We start from the raw sequence: 27,602 nt of genomic DNA, 5'->3' as shown, positions 1-27,602 counted from the left end.
CCAATTAGAGCTACAGCTGCCAGCCTACACCACAGCTCACAGCAATGCCAGATCCTTAACTCAGTGAGTGAGACCAATGATGGAACCTGCAACCTCATGGTTCCTAGTCAGATTCGTTTCCGCTGCACTACAACTGGAACTCCTTTTCTTTTTTTAAAGGAGATTTTATGAGGAGTTCCCTTTGTGGCCCAGTGGTTAACGAACCCAACTAGGAACCACAAGGATGCAGGTTTGATCCCTGGCCTTGCTCAGTATCCCACGTTACCATGAGCTGTGGTACAGGTCACAGATGCGCTCAGATTCCACGTTGCTGTGGCTGTGGTGTAGGCTGGCAGCTGTAGCTCCAGTTGGACCCCTAGCCTGGGAACTTCCACATGCCATGAGTAAGGCCCTTAAAAAAAAAAAAAAAAAGTAGATTTTTTTATTTTTTTTTTTTAGCCGCACCTGCAGCATGCAGAAGTTCCCAGGCCAGGGATCACTCCTGAGCCACGGAAGTGACAACACTGAATCTTTAGATGTTAGGCCACCATAGGACTCCTGCAAACCAACATTTTCCATTTTTTTTTTCCCCGCTGTGTGAAAAATTTGTAATGTGAAGTAGATCATTTAAAAGTGAAATCTGGGAGTTCTCGCTGTGGCACAGTGGGTTAAGAATCTGATTGCAGCAGCTCAGGCTGCTGAGGAGGCTCGGGTTTGATCCCTGGTCTGGCACAGTGGGGTTGAAAAGTCCAGTGTTGCCAGAGCTGTGGCTTGGATTCAATCCCTGGCCCAGGAACTTCCATATGCCCCAAGTGCAGCCATTAATATTAAAAAAAAAAGATGAAATCTAAAAATAACAACAAAAAGTGAAATCTAAAGATGGGAAGTTGGGGGGGGGGACTGCTTAACATAGCAGAAGGAGCAACTTGGTGCCAGGACATATGTTACTACAAGGAACGGGAAGAAACCACACAAAGAACCAATTCTAAAATGATCTCTTCATTTTTAATTTCTTAAAAAGCATGTTCACAGCACACTCCTACTAGAATGCCACACAGCAATGGTTTGCTGCTCTTTGTCAAACAGTATGTCAGAAAACAAAACCAAAAGAAATTTTTAATGGTTAATAGTTTTTAAAATTAGTTCTCTGAAATTTCTGTAAAGCCAATAATCACTAGTCATCTAAATATTTGTTTCATAGTGGTAAACATTTCAGAGGTGTAACAAATATCTACCCCAAATCACACTTCTCCAAATGCAATTAAAAGTTATACAATGGGAACAAAAATAAATATTTTTCTAGAAAGAACATATCTGGCATTTTAAAATAATTTTAATGGAGACACTTTCGAGTATAAATAATGTTTAGATTTTTACTTTCTATTACCAGAGTTTAGGTCTTTAGTGAGTCCAATCTGATTTCAGTAATGAGGAATGATTTTGTGGTAGTTAATGAGCTTCAATCCTAACAAAGCATGTACTTTCCCAGTATAGTACTTGTATCAAAAAGTGGCATCCAGCCAGTACTAAAATTATTAAGAGTGAGGCCAGATAGGTCAAATTAGTTGGTTAATCTGGACCCCAACTTGAATGATATATACTTTTCCTCATTTGATTATATAATGTTTCTAATTAGCTTGCTGTATTTTTCTCAAAATTAATCAGTACATAACTTGAGTGAAACATAAACTGAACTTTGTTTCACTGACTTCATTAAAATATGTCAAACATGGTTAAAGAGTCTATTCTGTCCTTCCAGATAATTCACATTTTCACTATAAATGCAGAGTGGCTGTACCATGAGTTACATCCTAACCATTTCACCTAAATGTAGAAAATCTGAAAGTTAAATTTAAAAAATGTGGATAGTCGAGAAGTACTTATGTATTTCTCTCTTTCAGGAACCTATGATGCCTTTCTTTGGATATGAGTATGAAAAAGAAAAATTCAGTTCATGTTCATAATGTACCAATAAAAAGTACTTTGCTAATGTCTATTTCTATGCTGAAACCAAATTTCCACTTATGTACTAAAGAGAAGAAATTTTCCTTTAAAATCATGGTCACGATCTGGAAAAAGAATTGAGAAGGGCTAATTTTAGGGCAATAAAATATCTGAGGAAAGACGCAACACAAAACAGGGAGGTGAAAAAGGCAAGTACGTTGTAATAAAAGCCTCCCTTGTAAACACATCTGTCCCTTCCTCCCATATTTGGAAATGTTAAAAATTCTCATCAAAACTTTTTATGCCACAAATCCTGTAAAATCAGGTTGATTTCAGCTAGATAACCTGCTATTAAGAATTATATTACCTTATTCATATCATGAGAGGTAGTGACATTTTATTCTTTCGATACCGAGCTAAAAATTCCACGCACCTGGCATATGGGTTACAAGGGAAAAGAAGCACAGAAGCACCATTGTACACTCCTCATGTTTTGGTATTTCAAGTCACCCATAACTTCATGTGCCATTGGCAGCTGACAATCATCGCTGTGTTAACACTGAAAGCAGTGGCTATTAGTGCTATTCATCATATACGACTGGCGGACCTCCATCATCTTTCAAAAATGAAGCAGCTTTCCTTCCGTTCTTCTGAACATGATCTTCGTTCATTTTTTCCAAAGCTTCTATCTGCAAAATCAATACATTGAATCCATTTGCCAAAATCTGACTTCACAGAAATCATGCTTGGGAATTAACCAGTTATTTTTACTCTCAACACAAGGTCATCCCTAATGACACTGGCCTTGAATTAGAATTACAGTGTTGGACATATTATAGTGAGTCACATGCATGTATTACAATGTGACACGCATATGTATTTATTTGATTACATTACCAGGGTCACTGTTTAGGGTCCTTATCAAGCCAGCAATTGGCATCAGATACACCTTGCTATATAATCTATATAGCCTTCAGGGATCAGGAAAAAGAAAATTCCAAATTTGGTTCAACAGCAGTAACACCTAGAAACTGTACCAAGCTAAAAGCTGGATTTATCATCCTCCTGTTACTTCTTTTCTGGCCTTAGGCTCCAGCAGAGCTTGGCCAAATTCAAATCACAAGGGAGATGTCTGGAACAGCCTCTATAATCATTCTCTGCTTTGGCAGGTTGCTGGGAATAATTAGCTGCTGCATCACTTTGCAGGTTTTGTTCAATTTTAAGAGATTTTTCCTGGAGGAAGTTTTCTATGGTTCTGTAGATCCAAATTGTAATAACTAGGTATTTCCAAGGATTGCCACTGCTGAATTTTTATGATCAGTTAAAGGCAGGGATCATGTGTTACTGCTTTTTGTATTACTCGGTGTTCACCGGTCAACTTCCTCAATCATAAACGGGGGAGGGGGGAGGCATATACTGGAAATGTGTTATTTGTCCATATCAAACAAACTGGGAACTCCTTGAAGAAGTGTTTTTCTGTTACGTTTATCCTAGGGTTTAAGCCTGGAAAGGACCAAAAACAACATCTCTAGAAAAGAAAAACCTCGAATTTTGTTTTTGAGGGGATGAGAGGATCTAGTCAGCTCGGGGTTCCAGTTATCTACTCTATGTGGTTCCCCATTATTAGCAACGTAAAAACAGCCATACAACACTTACCTCAGCTAAGAAATCAGCTTCATTATCTGCCGAGATGTTTAAGCCTGAGACAGCATTGAACAGTTCTCGCTCGCCAAGGGCTTCCTTCACTCCTCCTTTCTGGAAAAACTAGTAAAGAAATATAAGAAAGTCAGTAGGGATATTAACAAGGTTCTCTCAGAAAGGAAAAACAGGGTATAGTGTACTTGTAAGTTATTAATGAATTCCGTCTACAATTTTTAAGCCATAGATGTTCCCAACTCAAGTACAACTCCGTTCAGGTCTATCTGCTTACTGTCCCTCTCACACATCCGGGCTGTCTTCTGGATTTAGTAAGTTTGTCATATTGCAACTTACATACTATAAACATGAGTGGTATTTATAAAATTGCTTGGCACTGCTCTGCATGAGTATTCTCAAAATAATCACTAAGCTGGAGTTCCCACTGTGGCTCAGTGGATTAAGAACCCGATATAGTGTCAGTGAGGATGTGGGTTCGATCCCTAGCCTTGTTCAGTGGGTTAAGGAACCAGCGTTGCCATGAGGCATGGTGTAGGCCACAGATTAGGCTTAGATCTGCGTTGCTGTGGCTGTGATGTAGGCCAGCAGCTGCAGCTCTGATTCAACCTCTAGCCCAGGAACTTGCATATGCCTCAGGTGTGGTTGTAAAAAAAGAAAAAAAAAAAATTACTAAATCTCATGAATTAAAATTTTCCGGTAGACTTAGAAGGTGCTTCCAAAATGACGTTGCACTATCACTTAGAAAGACCATTCTCATCTGAATCTGTTGCTAACAATTCATTTCCTTTAAAAATAGCAAGCAAATGTAACCCAATACTCAGTGATTACTGAGTTTTACCTTCCCTAATCCGTTTACTCCGCCTCACAGAAACAGTGATCACACTAGGCCACCAAGAAGCCTATTCTCTTTTCAGTGTAATAACAATGGCATTAAGCATTCAGGCTTGCTACAGGCCAGCTTCTCTTAAAGCACGGTGTATGTGGATTGAATGGATTGATGGACTGAATATTTAGAACCAAAATAAAGACTTACTCCCTTGGAAATTTAATTCAACAGCCCAAATGTGAGGCGCGCTACCAATTTGTTACAAAAATGAAATCCGACAAATCAATCTTTCTCTATTTCAAAAGCAATCAGTAACTAAACCCTTTTTTTTTCTTTCTTTTTTTTTTGGTCTTTTCGTCTTTTGTCTTTTTAGGGCTGCACTCGCAGCATATAGAGGTTCCCAGGCTAGGGGTCTAATCAGAGCCACGGCTGCTGGCCTACACCACAGCTCACAGCAACGCCGGATCCTTAATCCACTGAACAAGGCCAGGGATTGAACCTGCATCCTCATGGTTCCTAGTCGGATTCGTTTCCATTGCACCACGACGAGAACTCCCTTTCCTTTCTGAGAATACAGTCACCTTACTTTTCCTAGGAACGAGAAAAATCTTTAAATCTGTCATATCCCATAAAAAAGACAGTTTACATGCCTACCTGTGAGACATTCCTACAGTCACGGAATAAGAACTCCAGGCCATGAGGATGGGTTGGTTCTACAGACTGACTGACATCGATCAACCAGACCTATTTAAACAGAGCACACAGTGATTTCTTTGCCTTCAGTAGCTTACATCAAGTCATTTAATGTGAACACTAACAAAATGCTCCTCACCTTCCCAGCATGCCACAGCATGTTATACTCACTGAGGTCGGCGTGTACAAGCATACATTCATTATACAACTGCTGCATCAACTGTGAGGAGGCAAGGCAGATGTTTAAGAAATGAAGGAACAATTCTAATTTACCTACCCAACTAAAGGGTCTATGTCAACCAATTTTCCAGAAAGAGCAAAACTAGGTTAAAGAACTTCTTTGTATAGACTAGGGCTGGTTTTTTTTTTTTTTTTTTTTTTTTGGTTTTGTTTTCCCCTTCGAAGGAGGGTGGGAGAATAATGAGACTATGGAGGGGATGTGTTACTGTGTGACATGATCTCCATGTCCACGTGACAGCAATGAGGTCAGGAGGCCAAAGGGCAGACCTGGATTCCCACATGCTTAAGAGAGCTGTAGTCACTGACGAGGTTTACCCTTCCAAAAAGGGCAAATGTCACACTGAGACCTCTACGGGGTGTATACAACTCCAAGGTGGAAAGTTCTTCCTGCCAGACACAGTGGGAAAGACATATTCTTATAAATTAAATGGCATTATATATTAATTATTGATGGTAATTAGATTTATAGCAGTGATTTGTTTGTATCCCAGCCTTAACAGAATCACATAGGAAGAGGACATCACTACTTCATCTCTTTCCAGCCACTCCACCACCAAAAGAAGCCAGAAAAGCAGACTTGATTTTTTCTTTCTTTTTTTTTGGTCTTTTTAGGCCCACAATAGCAGCACATGGAGGTTCTCAGGCTAAGGGTCAAATCAGAGCTACAGCTGCCAGCCTACACCACTGCCACAGCAACACCAGACCCAAACCGAGTCTGTGGCCTACACCACAGTTCATGGCAATGCCGGATCCTTAACCCACTGAGTAAGGCCAGGGATTGAAACTGCATCCTCATGGATACTAGTCAGGTTTGCTACCACTAGGCCATGACAGGAACTCCCAGACTTGATTTTCTTTTTTTTGTCTTTTCTACGGCCACACTCATGGCATAGAGAGGTTCCCAGGCTAGGGGTCTAATTGGAGCTGTAGACTCCAGCCTATGCCAGAGCCACAGCAACGCAGGATCCAAGCCACATCTGCGACTTACGCCACAGCTCACGGCAACCCCAGATCTTTAACCCACTGAGTGATGCCACCTTATGGTTCCTAGTTGGATTTGTTAACCACTGCGCCACGACGGGAACTCCAAGACTTGATTTTTCTTTAAATGTTTTCCTACTAGAGGCAGAGAAAGTTGGATTCTCTCTCTAGCTATATTTTAGTTTTGAAGTTTTTGATTGACGTATAGATGATTCACAAGGTTGTTCTCCTATACAAGGTGATTCGGTTATACATATACACACAACCATTCTTTTTTCAGATTCTTTCCCCATATAGATTTTATCACAGAATATTGGGTAGAGTTCCCTGTGCTATACAATAGGTCCTGATTGGCCAACCATTCATATACCTCAGTGTGCATATGCCAGTCCCAAACCCCCAGTCAACCTACCATCTGTTCCCTTTGGTAACTATAAGTTTGTTTTCAAAGTCTCTGAATCTGTTTCTATTCTGCAAGTAAGTTCATTTGTATCCTTTTTTTAGATTCTACACATAAGTGATGTCATATATTTGTCTTTCTCTAGCTATATTTTAAAAAATTAATTTGGATAACACATTCATATTCACATCAACTGCTGCGTGACATGAGAGTTCCATGCAGAGAATGCAAAAAAAATGCATGTTCATATATTTCTGCACTGTTCAATTAAGATAGTACAGAGGAGTAACAACCTCAGGGGCATTTTCTTAAGCTAGAAGAACCTCAGATTGAATTCAGTTGCTGTCTGAAGCATAAATAACTTCCTTAAGATTCCTGACACGGGCGTTTCAACTCTAACACCTGCAGAGATGGAGAAGCCACTTCTTATCATCTTCATCATCATTTTCTTACATTGAGACCAAATCTGCCTCTAATATCACAATGGGACACTAATGAGGCCATTTATCTGCTACTAAATACAGTCATGTCAAATTTTATTTAATACAGTTTTGTGGATAATAGCTTCAGGCTTCTGTGTCACCAATACCTTCACTTGCTCCACTGGTATGATTTTTAAAAAAACCTCAGAAACATGCATACTGATATAAAGACAACTCTTCAATATTAACATTCCTTCACAAACTTCAGCTTGTCCTTGTTACCTCACCTTAAAATAGTGCTATTTTAGGACATTTTTTTTAGCTTAGAGGAAATACTCTTAAAAGTTGATGTGTGAATGTTCTGAAAGGCGTAACTTACATGAAGAGTTTGATAGTAGGCTTCTTTCATTTCTTCACTGCTGAGCTTTACTTCTTTTAATTTAGGGGCTGGTACTTGATCATGGCCAATAAAAGACATAACTAAAATGTGTTTCTTGAGTAGTACAACTGTTGGACAAGGAATTCCAGCTCTCTGCATTCTATACAGAAAGAAATGATTAAGAATGTAAAGGTCAGAGAGAGATTATTTCATTTATTCAACACATATTTAACGAGGGCCTGGAATGAGCTGGCACTATGTTCTACTCTGGAGAATGTTGGAATGCAAAGGCAGTAAGACACAGCCTCTGCCCTCACAGGGCCTGTGGACTGGTGAAAATGACAGACAAGTGAGGAGATGGTTACAGTGCAATGCAGGATGTGCACTGGCAGAGTTGGGGGCAGGAACTTTGCAAGCACAAGGCATCAGGGAAGAAGTGGGCCAAAAGGAATTAGCCAGATTCAAACTGTGGGGAAGTCCTGTGTGAAGGTGCTAGGGAGATGCACAGAGGCCTCCAAGAGCACAGTTCACATGGGGAATGTGTATAAATCCATACAGCTGGACTGTGCACAGAAGGAGGGGCAATGTGGGTTGAGGCTACAGACAAAGGCAGGCTCCACAACACAAAAGCACTGAGCTTTACACCAAAGCTATGGGAACTGCTGACAAATTTTAGGAAAGGCAGGGATGAGACCTTAGTGATACAGAGAAAAGACTGGAGGGAAGTAAGACCTCTTAGGAAATTATTCCAATTAGAAGTCTTACTAAGTAGAAGACTTTTATAACTAATAAATATGAATAATTACTTTTTTTTTTATCTTTTTAGGGCCGCACCTGCGGCATATGGAGGTTCCCAGGCTAGGGGTCCAATCTGAGCTGCAGCTGCCAGCCTATGCCACAGCCACAGCAACGTGGGATCCAAGTTGTGTCTGCAACCTATACCACAGCTCACAGCAACACTGGATCCTTAACCCACTGAGTGAGGCCAGGGATCAAACCTGTATCCTCATGGATACTAATCGGGTTCTTAATCTGCTGAGCCACAACAGGAATTCTGTTTGCTTTTGAAAACAGACATCTTTAGGAAAAGCAAACTAAAATGAAGCTTGTAATAATTAAGACATGGGAAGGTTTATAAATAAGAAAGATTATTCTTCAACTTCTTGGTTGACAAAACAAATTCCTTTATAAATTCTGCTTAGAGAGTTGAGAAACAAGCCTAATATTAAGGCAAAGGGTAACTTGGCAAAACCCGACCACCACCAAATAAACATTAGCTGGAATAACTGTTTTCTAAAACAAAACAGGAAATCATTATTTATAATATGCCTAATTGGAAGCTGGAAAGGACAGCATTTAGATACATGACAAAATATCCTAAGCAAAGAATGACTTAATTTTCCTCAAAATTTACTGAGGAAAGAAAAAACAAAATAGCTTCTTTATCCTACCAATATAAATTCAGGTTATATGCATGGAAATGTTTTCTTATAGAAACCCTCCTTAAACACTAGAATTTCAAGGCCTTCCACACTTGATATAAACGAATTTAAACGAAAGTGTAGATTTTTTTGCCTGGCTGGTAGGCCTAATACAAAGAGGTAATCACTGAGATGACTTCTAGCACAATGATTTTCTTTACCTTGTGAGATTGTGCATTTCTTTTTCTGCCCACATGCGGATGATCTTACGTGGATTTAGTTTACTGAAGCGATCTTTAAACCTGAAATCATCTTTAATATACTTGTCACGATTCTTAAACTCATTAAGGGTTGTTTTAAATACCTTGATGGCACATTCTGTAGGTATAACTTTAGTATCTTCCTTTTCATTCTCAATGCTAAATGGAAGAAATAAACATGAAGTCAGTGTAAGTTGCCAAGTAATGAAACAATTTCAAAATAAAGATTTTATGATATGAAAGTAGATCAACCTCTGAAAATGTCAAGCCTTTTTTTTTTTTTTTAAAGCTTTCAAATTTGATGTCTTAATAAAACCTTAGGTTTAAGCTTTTGAATAAAACACACTTTCAAATAAACTGTCAACCAGTTTTCAACAATCCATAATATAATCTTCATTTAATGGCTATGGATTTACATTTGAGGAGCAATAAAGAACTACAGTGTACTCTACCGGGGATGCTTCAGAGGCAAAACTCAGTGAAAGCAACAAAATAGAATGGCTCTTTAAAAACTCATTCCCAGCAGATATAAAGGTGAGTAAAGGGGTCCCTGCCCTATGAGTCTGCAAGGAGGGGTGGGGGAAGATAAATGAAATTCATGAACAGGACGGGTCCCTTTGGACTGGGAAGGTCAGGCAGGGTTTCCTGGCATAGGTGCATTTGAAACAGAGGCAGGACAGGGGGAGATCTGAACAGGTGCCATCACAGGATTAACAAAAGCAGAGGTGGGGAACATATCTGAGGAATAGCAGATACCACAGTTAAGACTGGGCCAGAGAGAAGAAACGAAAGAAGTTAGAGCTGAAGGAACAGGATGGAGGCAGATTTGTGAAAGCCTTGACTGCTTGGGGAGAAGCCTGGATGTACTCCCAAAGGGAGCAAGAATCCCCAAGGCCTGGCACACTTCATGAAGATCAAGTCCACGATAATATCAGGATGGAATGAGCAGGAGAGGCTAGAGGTATGGAGCCCACCTAGGATGCTAATGCAAGTTCTGCAACAGTGAGCCACCGAGAGGGCCTGAATCATGGTGGTGGCAGTGCAAACAAAAAGGAGAGGGTTGGAGCTCCTGTCATGGATGAGCAGTTAGCAAACCCGACTAGCATCCATGAGGATGTAGGTTCGATCCTTGGCCTTGCTCAGTGGGTTAGGGATCCAGCATTGCTGTGAGCTGTGGGGTAGGCTGCAGACACCGCTCGGATCCCATGTTACTGTGGCTCTGGTGTAGGCTGGCGGTTACAGCTCTGATTGGACCCCTAGCCTGGGAACCTCCTCAGGTGTGGCCCTAAAAAGACAAAAAAAAAAAAAAAAAGAGGAGAGGGTGGAAAGAGAGACAAGATTTACCTTTAAATATCTGATGTACTGTTAATCTGGAAAAGAAAGAGTCTGTATTTCCAGAAGACAGAATCTGACTCAAACTCCCAACCCCCTCCTTCTGAACCATATTTCCCCAGCAGACTTCTCCTCCAGGTAGCCTCAGAAGGTTGAGAGTACATACTCTGACTGGTTCTAAGTAACATCCTTTCTTCTTAACTGCTTTCTCTTCCTTTAAATATTTTGCTACAGATAACTGCTATATTTCTATCCTCCTCAGTCCCGACTTTCTCCAGAACTTCAGGCCGATTTATTTCATCCCTACTTGATCTCACCTGGATGTATAGCAGGCATCTCAGATTTACCGTGTCCAAAACAAATTTCCTGATAACCATACCCTAAACCTGCCCATCTTCAGGCTCTCGCCTCGATAAACGGCATCACCCAGCTGCTCTACCCAAGGATCTATCCTCTCACGCCCCACATCCACTCCAACAGCCCAGACTGGCCACTCTCACCTTCAAAGCACACACCAGCAGTCTCCCATTCTTCACCTTCGCTACCACCTGTTCCATCTCTCGTTTGAACTACTATCATAACTTTCTAACTGATCTTACTGCTTGCTGCTTCTTTTGCCCTCCTATAATTCATTTTCCACATAGGTGTCAGAGTGAACTTTTGAGAATGAAACTCAACATCAAAGCTTTGGTTCCCACTCTTTGCCCCAGCTTTACAAGGTGCTGCCTGGCCTACCCTCTGCTTTCTCGGCTTCCTCTCTCCCCCTTACACACTACACTCCAAGCATACTAGATGTGTCATTTAAATCTAAGTTTAAATGTCACTGCATTTGGGAGTTCCTGTGGTGGCACAGCAGAAACAAATCCGACTAGGAACCATGAGGTCACGGGTTCGATCCCTGGCCTTGCTCAACGGGTTAAGGATATGGTAACACCGGAGCTTTATGCATCCCTATATTGCCAAGACTTCCTACGATAATAAATGAAAAATTACTGTTTGCCATGCAGAATGAACTCTGATTTTGTGTAAATCCATTAATATCAGGGAGAAGGGGCTAAGTTTTTGTTGATATGATGGTATTTTATTTTACTCATTTACCTCCCTCCATATGCATGAAAGACAACAGATTCCTTTCCTGTGCTAATACAGCCAGTGATTGTCTCCAACATTCCAGAGTTGACCATTTTATACATAAGTAAACGTGTTTTAGGATCGACTGCTTTTTCCTGCAAAACATAAAGCGCTGTAAGTAAAAACGACTGGTAATCACAAAACATCATTTTCTGAGCCATTTCTAATAGCTAATATTCAAAACACACACTTTTTAAAACCTTTATTATTAATTTACCTAAATGTATATACAACAGGCTCTTAAAAGAGTGCTGTCAAGATACAATTCATTCTTACTCAACTGTGGCGGCTGCGGTCACTGCAGCTTGATTCCCCGCCCAGTGCAGTGGGTTAAGGATCTGGCATTTCTGCAGCTGCAGCTGGGATTTAATCCCTGGCCTGGGAACTTCCATATGCTGCAGGCATAGCCATAAAAACAAACAAAAGACGTAATTCATTCTTATAACTCTAATATCTTTAAAAGTACATATCTAAAAAAAATGAGTATTAAAAGTTAGAAACTAGCTTAGTCAATTTTTTTTTTTTTTTGCTTTTTAAGTGCTGCATGACAGCACATGGAAGTTTCCAGGCCAGAGGTGGAATCGGAGCTATAGGTGCCGGCCTATACCACAGCCACAGCAATACAGGATCCAAGCCATGTCTGTGACCTACACCATGGCTCATGGTAACGGCGGATCCTTAACCCACTAAGTGAGGACAGGGATTGAACCTGCATCCTCATGGATACTAGTCAGGTTTATTACCGCTGAGCCACAACGTGAACTCCAGTCAAAATTTTTCTCCAAAATTATTACCTCTCCTAGTGCATTGATCCGTAGTTTGTTTTTGTAAATGTCTGATTCTCAAGATATTATACACTCTTTGTTAATATAAGACATTATGGACTATTAAATTATAAATATACCATAACAGGAAACTATACAGTCCAAATTAATTTTGACCACTAAAATTTTGAATAAGTGATTAATAACCATTTCCTGAAATCTGAAAACTCAAATGTCAAAGCTATTTGGGTTTTATTTAGATCTTTGATTTGAAAAGTCAATCTCGTGGAAAAAACATCAAATATGAAGTTTTGTCTTATTTTTTTTTTTCCCCTAATAACAAAGTTTTCTAACATGAATCTTTCCATTAAAAAAAAAAAAAAAAAAAGGGAGTTCCCATTGTGGCTCAGCAGAAATAAATCTGACTAGCATCCATGAGGACACAGGTTCGATCCCTGGCCTCACTCAGTGGGTTGAGGATCCGGCGTTGCTGTGAGCTGTGGTGTAGGATGCAGGCACGGCTCAGATCTGGCGTGGCTGTGGCTGTGGCTGTGGCGTAGGCTGGAAGCTACACCTCCATATGCCGTGAGTGGCCCTAAAATTAAAAAAGAAAAAGAAAAGACAAAATAAAATAATATAAAAATAAGAATACTGGAGTTCCTGTAGTGGCGCAGTGGTTAATGAATCCGACTAGGAACCATGAGGTTGCGGGTTCGATCCCTGCCCTTGCTCAGTGGGTTAATGATCCGGCGTTGCCATGAGCTGTGGTGTAGGTTGCAGACACGGCTTGGATCCAGCGTTGCTGTGGCTCTGGAGTAGGCTGGCAACTACAGCTCTGATTCGACCCCTAGCCTGGGAACCTCCATATGCTGCGAGAGCGACTCAAGAAATGGCACAACGACAATAAATAAATAAATAAATAAGAATACTTACTGCAGTAGAATGCTCCTTTTTCTCATGCAGGCGGGCACTTCGACGTTCTTCTGAGTAGGCATGTTGTTTTAAAGCATTGAAAACATGGTTTGAAAGTTTTAAATCCATTCCAATTCCATCTCCTACCTGAAACCCAGGAGCAAACTGCCAAAAAGAAGAAAAATTAGCATCTGAATACTTTTAAAATGGGGACAGTAAAAACAAAAAACGAGAAAATTATTCTTTACTTGAAATAGGTTTCCTACTCAATAGATAATTAGTGCTATGAAAGCAGAACACATAGGTATTATATAGGAAAAAACAAATTAACTCACTGCCAAGCCCAGCAGAAAGGGAAACAGGCTTTTCAAAAAACTGCATCCCAGGGAGTTCCCGTCGTGGCGCAGTGGTTAACGAATCCGACTAGGAACCATGAGGTTGCGGGTTCGGTCCCTGCCCTTGCTCCGTGGGTGAACGATCCGGCGTTGCCGTGAGCTGTGGTGTAGGTTGCAGACGTGGCTCGGATCCTGCGTTGCTGTGGCTCTGGTGTAGGCCGGTGGCTATGGCTCCGATTCAACCCCTGGCCTGGGAACCTCCATATGCTGCAGGAGCGGCCCAAGAAATAGCAACAACAACAACAACAACAACAACAACAAAAAGACGAAAAAAAAATTGCATCCCAAAGGAAGGGAGGGTTTATTCTATGCATAAAGAACATCCAACACCTCTTAAAACTAAGATATTTTAGCACATGCTTTGTATCTTGCTTTTACATCAGACAAAAAGGGTACATTATATTTTGAAATCACACCAAATCTTACCCAAAAAATACAATTCCATAATTATCTTTGAAGAGTTGGGTAAAACAGCAAGCTATGCCCACATCATGACATTACGTCCAATACGGAAACTATTAGCCATGTGTGGATATTTAAATTTAAATTGAGTAAAATTAAAAAATCAGTGCTTCAGTTGTACCACCCAAATTTCAAGTGCTCAGTTGCCAATAAGGCTACTGTAGAACATTTCCATCACCATAGAAAGTTCTATTAGACAGGGTTATCTCGAGTCAGATCTGGACTATTTCTAGAATTTAATGTTTACTTAACAAGCATTTGTGTTCTAAAGTCCAAATGTTTTATATTAACCACGATATTTATGGATGAAAAAAATAAGATTTTTTTCTTTTTCTCCAATCTTTCAAAACTACATTTTGTTTTGATTTTGCTGGGGTAGTTTAGGCATAAGATAAAGGAGGTTAAGGATCCGGCGTTGCCACTGTTGCGGCTCGGGGTCACAGATATGGCAGGGGTTAATCCCTAGTCCAGGAACTTCTGCATGCCACGGGTGTAGCCCCAAAGGAAGAAAAAAGTTTTAAAAGTGTAACAGGGTACATAGTAGGAACTATTTTTATCTCCCATTCTTTATTATTATTATTGATGTAAGTTGATTTACAATGTTGTGCTAATTTCTGTTGTATAGCAAAGTGACTCAGTAATACATATATATACATACATATGCTCTTTTTTTATATTATTTTCCATCATGGTCCATCCCAGGAGATTGGATATAGTTCCCTGTGTTATACAGTAGGATCTTGTTTTTTATCCATTCTAAATGTAATAGTTAACATTTACTGGAGTTCCTATCATGGCACAGTAGAAACAAATCTGACTAGGAACCATGAGGTTACAGATTCAATCCCTGGCCTCACTCAGTGGGTTAAGGATCCGGCGTTGCCGTGAGCTGTGGTGGAGGTCAAAGACACAGCTTGAATCTGGCATTGCTTCGGCTGTGGTGTAGGCCAGCAGCTATATATCTGATTAGAACCCTAGCCTGGGAACCTCTATATGCCGAGGGTGTGGCCCTAAAAAGACGAAAGACAAAATAAATAAGTAAATAAATGTAATAGTTAACATTTACTAATTAGTAGTTTACATTTACTACTAAGCCCAAACTCTTCCCACCCCCTCCCTGATCTCCCATTCTTATTCCCCAATCACCACTGTTACTATTTCTTGGTTATTTTATGGAAAATAAGATGCTGAAAAATAAATGTTACTTTCATAAGAATCATTTCTTAGCTTTGGAATTAATGTAAATCAAACTAGTTTTCTTAATATTGTAGAATTTTATTCTGAGGTACATTATATATTCAATTAGAGGCTGAGTTTTCATGGTGATGCTGTACTGTTATCCAAAATATCTTTAAGGCTAGACTCAAAAGGACAAGTATTATATGATTTTATTTACATAAGGTACACGGAATAACTAAATCATAGAGAAACTACAATGGTGGTTGTCAGGGGTTAGAGGAGGGGCAATTAGAGAGTTACTGTTTAACGGGTGCGGAGTTTCAGTTTGAGAAGATGAAATGTTCTGGAGATGCCTGTACAGCAATGTAAATATACTTACTGCCACTAAACTGCACATTTAAAAATGGCTAAAATGGTGAGTTTTGTGTTATGATTTTTTTATTTTACCGCAATAAAAATTAACAAACATATTGGGTGGTGGGGCGAATATGATGGGTGTTTGGGATGGAAATGCTATAAAACTGGGTTGCGATGATCGTTATACAACTATAAATGTCATAAAGTTCTTTAAAAAAAATGAACAAACATAAATAAAAATAAATAAAAAATAAAATAGGAGTTCCTGTCGTGGCTCAGTGGTTAACGAATCCAACTAGGAACCTTGAGGTTTCGGGTTTAATCCCTGGCCTCGATCGGGTGGGTTAAGGATCTGGCATTGTCATGAGCTGTGGTGTAGATCGAGGACGCAACTCAGATCCCACATGGCTGTGGCTGTGGCGTAGGCTGGAAGCTACAGCTCCGACTAGACCTCTAGCCTGGGAATCTCCATATGCCATGGGATCCACCCTTGAAATGGCAAAAAGACAAATAAATAAATAAATAAAATTATCTTTAGAAAGGACAAAGGATATTTTTAGAAATTTAAAACAATGCATTTAGAATCCTATGTTTTTAATTTAGTCTAATAAAATTTTTAATTCAGAGTAATACTTTCTGTAACTTACATTTTCCATTCTGGCTGTATTCTTTCTCCCACATACTACTTCATCATGTTTGGTGGTGATGTCTTTTCCTTTTCCAATAAAACCCTTTTTGGGAGTAGGAACTGGTTTTGCTGAAGGTGATAAAGACAAGACAAGTATGTGAAAATAGCAAAGACTAAATTGCTGCATTCACTGTTGTCTGAAAAAGATATTTGAATCTAATAATAAGTTACCAAGTGAGATTCAAAGATAAATATAAAACACAAGGAATCACCAGAAAAATTAGTCTTCCTATATCCCCATTCTGTGCCCCCAGAAAATAAAATCACTGGTACCTGGTCTGTAGGGGTCATCACGAGTATCCTGCCAGTCAACCTCATCTTCAGAGCTATCACTGTCTTCATAAGGATGCACTTTTCGATAATTTTCAAAGGAAATGGAAACTTAAAAGGCAAAAATAGTTGAAGATTTATTTAGGGGCACATAACAAGCATTTTCTACCACCCAATATTGTCACAATAATGTCATAGTACCTTTGCTATCTCCATTGAATTTTTTTTCTTCACGCCTAAGCTGTGCATCATATTCTCTGTCAAATTCCATCTGTAGCATCTGAGCCAGCATTAGGTCGCTGGAGGTGTCAATGTTTTCTCCAGTAATAAATGGTCCTTCAGCAACACTATTCAAAATAAGACAATATAGACTAATATAATGTGCTTGTATAAAGAGATGCTACCAATTACAAGTGGGGTGTCCTTTTCACTTTTAAACTGTACTGAAGCAACAATAGGAAAGAACTTTACCAAATCAATCACTTTCCTGCCCAGCTGCCCTCTGACCAACAGCAGGCACCTGTGAGAGTACCAACTAGGAGTAAGAGAGCTTCAAGAGAAAGCTAAAGGGCCTATAATAAAAACCAAACAGACCCCAAATTCATTTGTTCTGTGTTCTGATCAAAGGAGTAATAACATATATATGAAAAGATATGCTATAAACATTTGATCAAAACTGTACCCTACTTCATTATTTGTTAATTTGGAGATAATAGAGTTCAACTGTTGGAATAACTAAAACCCAGAGGAAAAGAGTGGTTTGCCCAAGATGATGCTAAAAACTAGTCACAAAATCAGGACTAAACCCCAAGCATTAGTGAACTCCCAGTATGGTGCTCTTTCTATTGCACTGCTTTTCCATATGTATTTCTTAATCATTTGTCATGACAATCACTAATCAAATCCTAAGGCCGTTATAATAAGCTGGGAGATAAAATAGTCTTTGTGCATTTTACTTACCTAACTTCAGGAAAAGCGGCAGCTTCTTCTTCCAACTGCAATTCTTTAGCCAACTGTTCACTCATTACATCAGACAAAGAACAAGATATTGTATTTTGAGGGGTAGCCCATGGACACTATTAAGAAAAAAGGGGTGCAATTCAATTTCTAATAATGAAATTAAGGTACCTCTCAAACTTGGAAATAAGGTTATCTATTGAGAATTAGACTAGTCTAATCAACTCCAAAGGAATGATTTCCTGTTTGCAGAAATCATCTTAAAAGTAAAAATATCTCCCAGTTCAAATCTAATCAAAGACAATACCGCCGCCCCCTCCCAACCCCAGCACTTTCTGGCCTGCTTGGCTGTATGTCCTTACAGTTGAGGGGAAACACGAGGCTACTCCAGCATCACCCAAATAGCCAATGAGTTCATGTAATAAGCCATGTTCAGATCCCATGTTCACCAAGCAATCTTCTGCTTTCAACTTGGCTTCCTGGTAGATTCTCTTATAAGAACAGGGCACACCAACTACCACAATTCAAAGCCCACTGGGAAGTTATACTTACTTCTAATTTAAGCAGCAAGTCTACATGTAAAAACTGCGTCAGCCCCTTTCAAGACATCTTGGAATATGCTAAAACGAAAATAGCAATGGCAAACTACGAACCCTATATATCAGAACTTTCTTTAGAAACTGAGAAATAGATTCTTAATGCTAGAGCAAAGCAAAATTCTGTGAGGCCCTTCTAGAGTGGCGAGCCAGTTGGCCCTCAATGGCAGCATCATCTCAGCTCTCCTGAAATATGTATGAACCACAGGTTTATTTTACAATTCCTAGTTTTTAAGGAAGCAGACTTTGTTTTGCAGCAGCAAATTATTCCATTTGATAGTCCAGTGATTAAGACTGTTAATACTGAATAAGATCTCTAAGTACCTCTTGAACTTGCCCGGCTCTCTATCCCCTTTCCAAGATAGCATCTTCCCATCACTGGGCTGTAAGAGCCTCTTAACTAATCTTTCTGTTTCCAGTCAAGCTCACTTCCTTTCTCCACACAAGTGTTTTTTCTAAAATGAAGATTTGATTGGTTCACTTTCCTTACTTAAACCTCTTTTATTGTTTTAATGTATCCCACTGCCTTTAGGATAAAGTCCAAACTCCTTCCTTAACTACTAATTTAGAATACAGTGTAAGATGGCGTTTTAACCACAAAACTGTTCCATCACGTTTAGCTAGTACAGGCCCTCTAGTTGGCCTAAGGGCCTGTTGGAGTGACTCCCACGGATTAACTGGGTGAGTAACCCTTGCTCAGTTTCCACAATGTTGAGGTTTAGGGATTTACTTGGTTCAAACTGTTAGAATTGAGTACTGTAAGGGTGATAAATAATAATTATATTTGTGCCTAAGTGAACCAGAATCAAGTTTTATCTAGTCTCACCCTGAGATTGGTAAGATCCACCCAGGCCCCAGCACACACCTGTACTGGCCTACTGCAGAATTGTTCCAGCCTTGTCTAAAGCCAGACAACAGGGAGGTTTCCTCAAGGTGTGATGTGGGAGTTCCCGTTGTGGCTCATCAGATTAAGGACCCAACTTAGTCTCTGTGAAAATCTGGGTTCAATCCCTGGCCTCGCTCAGTAGGTTAAGGATCTAGCATTGCTGCAAGCTGCAGCATAGGTCGCTGATGCAGCTTGGATCCAGTGTTGCTATGGCTATGTTGTTTGCCTCAGGTGCAGCTCCAATTTGACCTCTAGCCTGGGAACTTTCATATGCTGCAGGTGTGATTGTAAAAAGAAAAAAAAAAAAAAAAAAGGTGTGACCTGACTTTCAGTGACTCAGATCTTCTTGTCAGCAACTGAGCACTCTCCCAGTGAGGATTTTGGGGTCTGGAATCTTCAAGTTCTCTGTAATTTGGAAAATACAGGAGTTCCCGTTGTGGCACAGTGGTTAATGAATCTGACTAGGAAAGATGAGGTTGCAGGATGAGGTTGCAGGTTCAATCCCTGACCTTGCTCAGTGGGTTAAGGATCCGGTGTTGCCGTGAGCTGTGGTGTACGTTGCAGACGTGGCTTGGATCCCAAGTTGCTGTGGCTCTGGCGTAGGCCAGTGGCTGCAGCTCCGATTGGATCCCTAGTCTGGGAATCTCCATATGCCGAGGAAGTAGCCCTAGAAAAGGCAAAAAAGACAACAATAACAAAAAAAGAAAATATAGGTTATCTTTTGGGCACATAACTCTGACTTCTTTCTGTATCCTCTAGAGAGATGATAAAATACTGCCTCTTAGCCTAGACATGTTTTGTCTAATCAGTTTCAAAGTCCAGGTTCCAAAAGGCAAATGACTATATTCTCTAACTCAGAACTGTCAATCACATTTTGCCATGACTAATAGTAGCATAACAGACACCATGGAAATATTCACCATGGAGTTCCCATTGTGGCTCAGTGGAAACAAATCTCACCAGTATCCATGAGGACGCAGGTTCGAACCCTGGTCTCACTCAGTAGGTTAAGGATCTGGCATTGCTGTGAGCTGTGGTATAGGCCAATGGCTACAGCTCTGATTTGACCCCTAGCCTGGGAATCTGAAAACCTCCACATGCTGTGGGTACGGCCCTAAAAAGACCAAAAACAAAAACCAAAAAAACCAAACAAACAAACAAACAAAAACCCCCAGGAAAAGAAATATTCACCATTTTGGTTAAACATACTTAACTCAGGTAGATTTAGTCACATACATACCAGAGTAATTGCAGTGTCACCCCCATTTTACAGATTCAAAAACTAAGACCTAGAAAGTTTTTTAATCCAAGATAACAGTGTAGATAGAAGTGCTGAGATTTGAACCAAGGCAGGAGGACTTAAGAGGCTGCACTCTCAGTGTTTTGCTACACTGCTTCCCTAACCACCTTGCTGCCCCGCCCCCCCAAAACCCAAATACAGCATATTTTCATCCCACCACACATGCTCTTCTTTTCGATTTTTCTTCCTTCTCTGTTTCTTCCAATTATATGTCAGCTCTTCAGCAGAGTTGTCTCAGTCTTATCAGACAAAATTAGGTCCTTTGCTTTATCTTCCCATACCAGTGTTAGACAGTTAAATGCCATCAGCCACAACACAGCAAGAGCCCCTTGAAAGGCAGGGTCTTCTCATTCTGAGTCCAGCATAGAACTTGAGTCATAAAAAGGCATTCAAGTATTTACTGAATAATATGTGCCAAAAGGAAACCTGGAGATATTTCATGGAACTGCCAGGTTGTCCCTAGGCTGTAGAGGTTTGGTGCCTTTCTTTCTTTCTTTTTTTTTTTTTGCCTTTTGTCCTTTTAGGGCCACACCTGTAGCATATGGAGGTTCCCAGGCTAGGGGTCTAATCAGAGCTGTTGCTGCCAGCCTACACCACAACCACACCAACGCCAGATCTGAGCCACATCTGTGACCTACACCACAGCTCCCAGCAACGCTGGATCCTTAACCCACTGAGCGAAGCCAGGGATCAAACCTGCAACCTCATGGTTCCTCGTCAGATTCGTTTCCACTGAGCCATGACAGGAATTCCTCTGGTGCCTTTCTACACCCCTCTCATTTTAAAGTCCTTCTTTCCACCTTGCAGTTGGCCCCTTTGCCCACCCACTTCTGATGCTTCTAGTCTCTTGCTAGTAGTCAGTCAATTCTACTATGGTGTTAAACATCAGCTGAAAAATCCCTCAGAGAGGCAAAAACGACAGGCAGTTTCTGTTACTTTGAGGCAGAGATTTACCTATTCCCGAGATACAATGAACCAGAAAGAAAAACATGCAGAGTCGGCAGAGAGCACCAGGACACCCTAACTGCCCACTCCCACTGACCTTGCTCCTCAGAACTTTAGACTCCAGCGCTGTACTTCCCTGAACCTCCGCTGACAGATCAGCTGAACCACCTCATGCTGAGGCAATTTCCTTGGGGGTGGGGGTAAAAACTTCTGAAACTTTGCCAACTTCTCTACTCTGCAATCAAATCCAAACTCTTCAAACCAGTAGCCTAGCCAAAATCTCCCTGTAAAATGTTCTGGGCTGAGGAACAGCTGCCAGGCAGGGGCAGTCCTCCACAGGCACAAGTAGTTCACCACCTGAGGAGGGCTTAGAAAAGATACTGGGAGCTCCGCCTACAAATAGGCACCACAAGGTGCATGGCAGGGAATCCTCTGCCGTCATCTTGCAACTCTTCAGTAAGTCAATCACTTTCTGTGAACAGAGAAACTCTGCCAAATGGTTAAACAATTATAAATCTAAGGAGACGTAAAGCCCTTCATCAACTTGCTCTATCATAGAGATCACACTCATTTCCCACTACGCCCTTCATCAGCATAAACTCCCCACTGCAGCAAGATCTGATGGGAAACCCCACACAGTCCTCTTCAGTTAGTCATTCTCTGCTTTAAATGAAGCCCATGACCAGCTCCTTGACTCCTGTTTCCTGAAGACCCCCTGACCCACCCTGTTTTCCTCTCCTCTGCAAAACTGCCACCACTAAACTCAGCAACTTGGGGTCTTCACAACTCCCGGTTCTCCTACACCTGGCTGGCTGCAGAGCAGAGGGAAATCAATCCCCCTTCCTTCTACTGTTAAAGATGTGCCCCCAGCTGCCCATCTCACTTTTTTTTTTAAGGTTTTACTGCACACAACTACAGGGAAAGAGTCAAGTGAACTCAAAAACAGCAAACATGAAGGAGGCACATAACAAAACTTCTGTCCTCAACTTGAAGTCAGTCAAGAGAACCATAACCCACAGGAAGGTCCCCTTCTGTTCCCTTTCACCTAGAAGCCATAATCTAGGCAAAATATTTAAGTGGGTAATTTAACTTCTCCAAACAAGGATCTCTGTAAAATGTGATATGGGTCTATACAACAACACTAATCCATTTTTTTTTAACTTTCAATTTTAAAGTACTTTTAGATTTACAGAACAGTCACAAAGATAGTACAGAGAATTCTCAAATATCTCATACCCAGCTTCCCCCATCAGTACTGTACACTTGTCACAATTAATGAACCAATACATTATTATTAGCTGAAGTCCATACTTCATTCAGATTTCCTGTTATCCCCTAATGTCTCTTTTCTATTTCAGGATACCATATAACATTTAGTCATCATGTCTCCTTAGGCTCCTCTTGGCTGTGAATTTCTCAGATTTTCCTTTATCAACCCTGACAGTCTTAAAGAGTAACACTAATTCATTTGCTACAGCTTCTTCCAAAAGAGCTAAACACTTCCTCATTTGTCCCTCCATTTGAAAATACACCCTTCCTAGAATATTCCCTAAAATTCTTTTGTCCATAACGGCAGTTTGGAATTTTATAACTGGGGACCCCAAGTCCTTTTTAGGGTGTCTAAGAAGTCAAAATCACTTTCAGAATAGTTCTAAGATATTCTTTGTCTTTTTCACTCTCGTTCTCTCAAGAGTATGGAGTTTTTCAGAGTCTCCATCAGATACGACGGCAGCCCTGTGGTGGCTACTAGAATGTGTGCATGTGTATTCTTACGTTTTCCAAAATTTTCAAAGGTCATAGGTTTAGGATATAAATGTGCATTTTTAGAGATTAACTCAGTTTGTTCTCAGTGTGTCTACCATGCTCTTATTCCCCATCTTCGATTATTTCAACTAATTTGACTTCTGTTGTACTGCAACAGACTGAAGAAAAAAAAGAGCTATGAGAATCCAGCTGTCTTCTATTAAATCAGACCTTAAAGAGATTTGCAAAAACACAAGACACTAATTGTTTTGGAAAATAGCTTTTTTATAAAGTATAAAAATGTTATCTATATTAATATAATGATTTACATCACAGTAAATATTTTCAATATCTCAGCTTTACTTTCCGATATGACAAATATCAATAGTTAATCAACATAAAAAAAAAATCTTGGATTCTTCAATGGTTTTTAAGAGTGAAAAGAAGTCCTGATGGAAAAGTTCTGAGAATTGCTGGCCTTTAACACTCCTTCATTTTCTAAGACGTTCCTCAAATCTCTACCTCCTCTACATATGCATCTATAATTACTTCAGTTTTCTAAGAAGTCAGAGAAGGAAAAGAGTAAGTGATACTTGTGGTGTTTTGCCTATGAAGATGCTGTCTTCCCAACAGAAGAGCAATAAACCCCAGGATGATTTTCACTGAAAGGTGAAAATGAAATTTTATAGTTCATATGATGTACACTTAAATGAAAATATCATTGATATAAAATATTTTATTACTAAATTAATTTTGTAAGGGAACTTTTTCAGAAATTAGGTATTCTGAGCAAAGTTCATCTCACTTGACATTTGTACAAGCTTTACAGATGCTTAATTGAGGAATTTAATAGGTAAAGCACTGATTTCATCCTTTTATGTCTACTGATCTTGCCCCGGGTAAACAAGGCCATAGTAGAAAAAAACACACAAAGTAACACATAAATGTACCCACATTTGTCACCAGAATATCTTAGAATCTCCCTAGGGTTGCAGGAGAACTTTCATAAAAACTTCCTTTACTGAACAGCTAATTTCCCCCCCACTTTCTCTTAAGACCTAGTCTGAAGATCTAATAAGATTAACGAGTGACCCTTTAAAGAGAACAAATGTTCTGTGTTAGCATGTAAAGAAGTGAGTGAAATGGGTAAAAGTGGTCAACAGGTAGAAACTTTCAGTTACAAAATAGTCATGGGAGTGATGTACAGCATGGTGACTGTAGTTAACTAACACTGTATCATATATTTGAAAGTTGGTAAGAGTAAATCTTTTTTTTGTCGTGCCGCTGCCGCGGCATACGGAGGTTCCCAGGCTAGGGGTCGAATCGGAGCTGTAGCCACCGGCCTAGCCAGAGCCACAGCAACGCAGGATCCGAGCCGCGTCTGCAGCCTACACACCACAGCCCACCGCAACGCCGGATCCCCAACCCACTGAGCAAGGGCAGGGATCGAACCCACAACCTAATGGTTCCCAGTCGGATTCGTTAACCACTGCGCCACAACAGGAACTCCAGTAAGAGTAAATCTTAAAAGTTCTTAACACGCACAAATTGAAACCCTGTAGGTTGACTTATTGTGGTGAGCATTTTGCAATATATACATATATAAAATCATTATGCTGTACGCCTTAAACTAATATGTGGTTATACGTCCATTATTTTTAAAGGAACAATTATGAAGCTAAAAAGTTAGTTTCCTTCAGGATCTCTTTTGAGGAACACAAAATCTCAATTGAAGCACTTCAGCTTCCAAGCAAACCCTCTGAAAAGTGGCAATCTTTTCACCCTCGTAATGAAAGTATCCTGAAAAGCAGCAGCCTGAAACCAGTAATGTGAAATAAACATTTCAGTTGGCCATTACAGGAAAAGGCTTAAACGTTAAAACCCAGGCAGATTGTAGAAATAACCGTCTTACAGTAGCAAAACACTTGATGATTAACCTAGAGAAGAGGGAGGGTGCGCCTGGATTGATCTCTTACTGCCTCAAAAACAAGAAACTATCCAAACAGGATTACCACACTTGCCAAGCTAAGGAAACAGCTTCCTAAACCACCTTTCAGTTGGGCTTTCTGTGTATAATTGGGCTGACTCGGCGCAAGAAAAACAAGTTCGTGCTTGCTTTCCCTCACACGTCAGCGTCTCTAAGCGAGTCCTGCCCAAATATATGCTACAGAGGCTCAAAAATCAAGGTGCCGAACTAAAGAGAGACTCCAAACCTCCCAGGGTGGCCCTTGGCAGCCTGCGCCCCCTCCCTGCTCTTCCACCCCCACCCCCCTTTCCGAGGTGGCCCCGGTCCTGCCCAGAACTTTCCGAGTCGCCTGTGGGGCCGCCCCAGCGCCTGCCACCCTCTCCGGGCCCTCCGAGAGGACCGGCCCAGGTGACTAGAGCAGGCACGTCAGCCACGACCGCCCCTCACCTTGTTGGGTCCCCAGGCCGCTGCGGGCCCGGGCTCAGGGGATGCAACTCCGACCAGATCCATGTGAGGGAAGAAGCCAGCGACGAGAACAGAGCAGAGAGGTGGCAGGACAGGGAAGCAGCTTCCGCCGAGGAGAGAGGCGGTGGGGCAGGGGCGACGGGCTGCTGACGCCGGAGCTGAGGTGACAGATGGCGGCGGCGGCCGCCGCGTCCGGAACTAGACCTCTTCTCTTCCGCCCTTTTCGCTGGAACGCTCGCTTCCGATTGGCCGCCGCCCGCGGCTCCGCCTTAGGTCACCTTTCCCCGCCCCCGGCGGGCCGCACTTCCAGTTGCTGCTCCCAACCGGGAGGTGGTGGTCACTGTCTTGGTTGCCCCGCGGGGCGGTGTTGGGCGTGGCTTCCTCTGGGCAGTCCATCCTGTATCCAGGAACCGCGTCCCTGGCTCGCCGAGGGGGCTTCTGGGTCTCATTAAACAAGATTTGGACTGTATGGACTATAAATAAACAAGCAAGCCAGCTCTCCATTCATTCATCATTTATTTCCCCCTGACTTTTTTTTTGTCTTTTGTCTATTTAGGGCCCCACCTGCGGCATATGGATATTCCCAGTCTAGGAGTCTAATCTGAGCTGTATCTGCCGGCCTACGCCACAGCCACTCCAGATCGAAGCTGTATCTGCGACCTACACCACAACTGAGGGTGTCTCCGGATCCCGAACCACTGAGCGAGACCATGGATCCAACCCGCAACCTCACGGTTCCTAGTCGGATTCGTGTCCGCTGTGCCACCAGAGGAACTCCTCCCGGGTGACCGCTAAACTGGGATGGTGTGGGAGACCTAGAATGGCAGGTTTAGAGATGGGAAACTGAAGAGGTCCGATTTTGTTTTTATTGTTGTCGGTAGGAGGCGGGGCGGGGCATGTCAAGTTTTGTAGTGTGTTGTGTAACATTGAAAAAAAATAGGACTACATAGAAGTTTTGAGTTGACATTTTGTAGCGAGATTTACATAACGTGGCAGGATAAAAGTAGCCAAACATTATTACATTTATTTCTTTATTTATTTTTTGTCTTTTTGCCATTTCTTGGGTCGCTCCCGTGGCATATGGAGTTTCCCAAGCTAGGGGTCTAATCGGAGCTGTAGCCACCGGCCTACGCCAGAGCCACAGCAACGTGGGATCCGAGCCGCGTCTGTGACCCACACCACAGCTCACGGCAACGCCGGATCCTTAACCCACTGAGCAAAGCCAGGAACCGAACCCACAACCTCATGGTTCCTAGTCAGATTCTTTAACCACTGCGCCACGACGGGAACTCCTATGTCTCATTTATTATATCCAGGCGGTGCTCAAAGTACTGCAATAACACTTCTCAAAGTAATTCTGAGAGATAAATTAAATCATTATCTCTGTTTTACTGATGATGAAACAGACACAAGAGAGGTAAAGTAACTTGCCCGGTGGTCTGTGGATGAAAATAATCAATAATCAACCTATAATAGTAGTACAAAAGAGATTTATTTGAGCCAAACCGAGGACTCTAGCACAGAAGACAAACTCTTAGATAAATCAGGAACTTCTCCAGAGAAGTACGGTTTTTCAGCACAGTTTTATATCTTAGCAGAACAAAGAACATCAAACAAATCAGAGATACATTCCTCTAGTTTCAAAACAAACAAACTAGGTGGGCAGGTACACAGGGAGTCAGTATATACAACCTTGGTCTGGGAAGGGAGTCTTATCATTGAAGGAGTGCCAGCATTGGCTTTCCACGAAGGGAGACATTTAATCTGTATTTTTAACATGGACTTTATTTCCAGTCAATGCACGCTTTCCTTTAATACGTGAAGCAGATGTACAATATAGGTTTGATAGGGCACGAACAGGCTGTTTTATTTTTTAATTAAAAAAAATTTTTTTTGTCTCTCTTTAAGGCCACACCCGCGGCACCTGGAGGTTCCCAGGCTAGGGGTCCAATTGGAGTTGTAGCTGCCAGCCTACACCAGAGTCACAGCAATGCCAGATCCAAGCCGCATCTGCGACCTACACCACAGCTCACGACAACGCTGGATCCTTGAC

At 41.2% G+C, this 27,602-nt stretch overlaps 1 protein-coding gene across 1 annotated transcript; it reads right to left on the bottom strand.

Moving 5' to 3' along the window:
• Positions 1 to 965: 965 nt before the first annotated feature.
• Positions 966 to 25,872, bottom strand: RIOK3 (RIO kinase 3). Its single transcript, XM_047793920.1, has 13 exons — positions 25,532 to 25,872; positions 17,652 to 17,767; positions 16,893 to 17,038; positions 16,695 to 16,802; positions 16,381 to 16,490; positions 13,362 to 13,505; positions 11,632 to 11,759; positions 9,163 to 9,360; positions 7,521 to 7,680; positions 5,238 to 5,318; positions 5,060 to 5,149; positions 3,580 to 3,687; positions 966 to 2,612 (listed from the first exon to the last, which is right to left on the bottom strand). The coding sequence occupies exons 1-13, from the start codon at positions 25,592 to 25,594 to the stop codon at positions 2,505 to 2,507; spliced, it is 1,560 nt and encodes a 519-aa protein (XP_047649876.1). The 5' UTR covers positions 25,595 to 25,872; the 3' UTR covers positions 966 to 2,504.
• Between the last annotated feature and the right edge of the window lie 1,730 nt (positions 25,873 to 27,602).

Source organism: Phacochoerus africanus, chromosome 8, assembly GCF_016906955.1.
Source record: "Phacochoerus africanus isolate WHEZ1 chromosome 8, ROS_Pafr_v1, whole genome shotgun sequence".
In the NCBI taxonomy this organism is placed as follows: Eukaryota; Metazoa; Chordata; class Mammalia; order Artiodactyla; family Suidae; genus Phacochoerus; species Phacochoerus africanus.
Note: the sequence above shows the minus strand (reverse complement) of the source record. Positions and strands in the feature narration are given on the sequence as shown.

What these genes read in the sequence shown, in the direction of transcription:
- RIOK3 (XM_047793920.1), bottom strand. Translation starts at nt 25,594, where the DNA reads ATGGATCTGGTCGGAGTTGCATCCCCTGAGCCCGGGCCCGCAGCGGCC. An exon ending in AAAAGGAGCATTCTACTGCA is followed by an intron (nt 11,760 to 13,361) that starts GTAAGTATTCTT and finishes TATGTTTTGCAG; the next exon opens with GAAAAAGCAGTCGATCCTAA. An exon ending in CCTACTATCAAACTCTTCAT is followed by an intron (nt 5,319 to 7,520) that starts GTAAGTTACGCC and finishes GCCTCCTCACAG; the next exon opens with TTGATGCAGCAGTTGTATAA.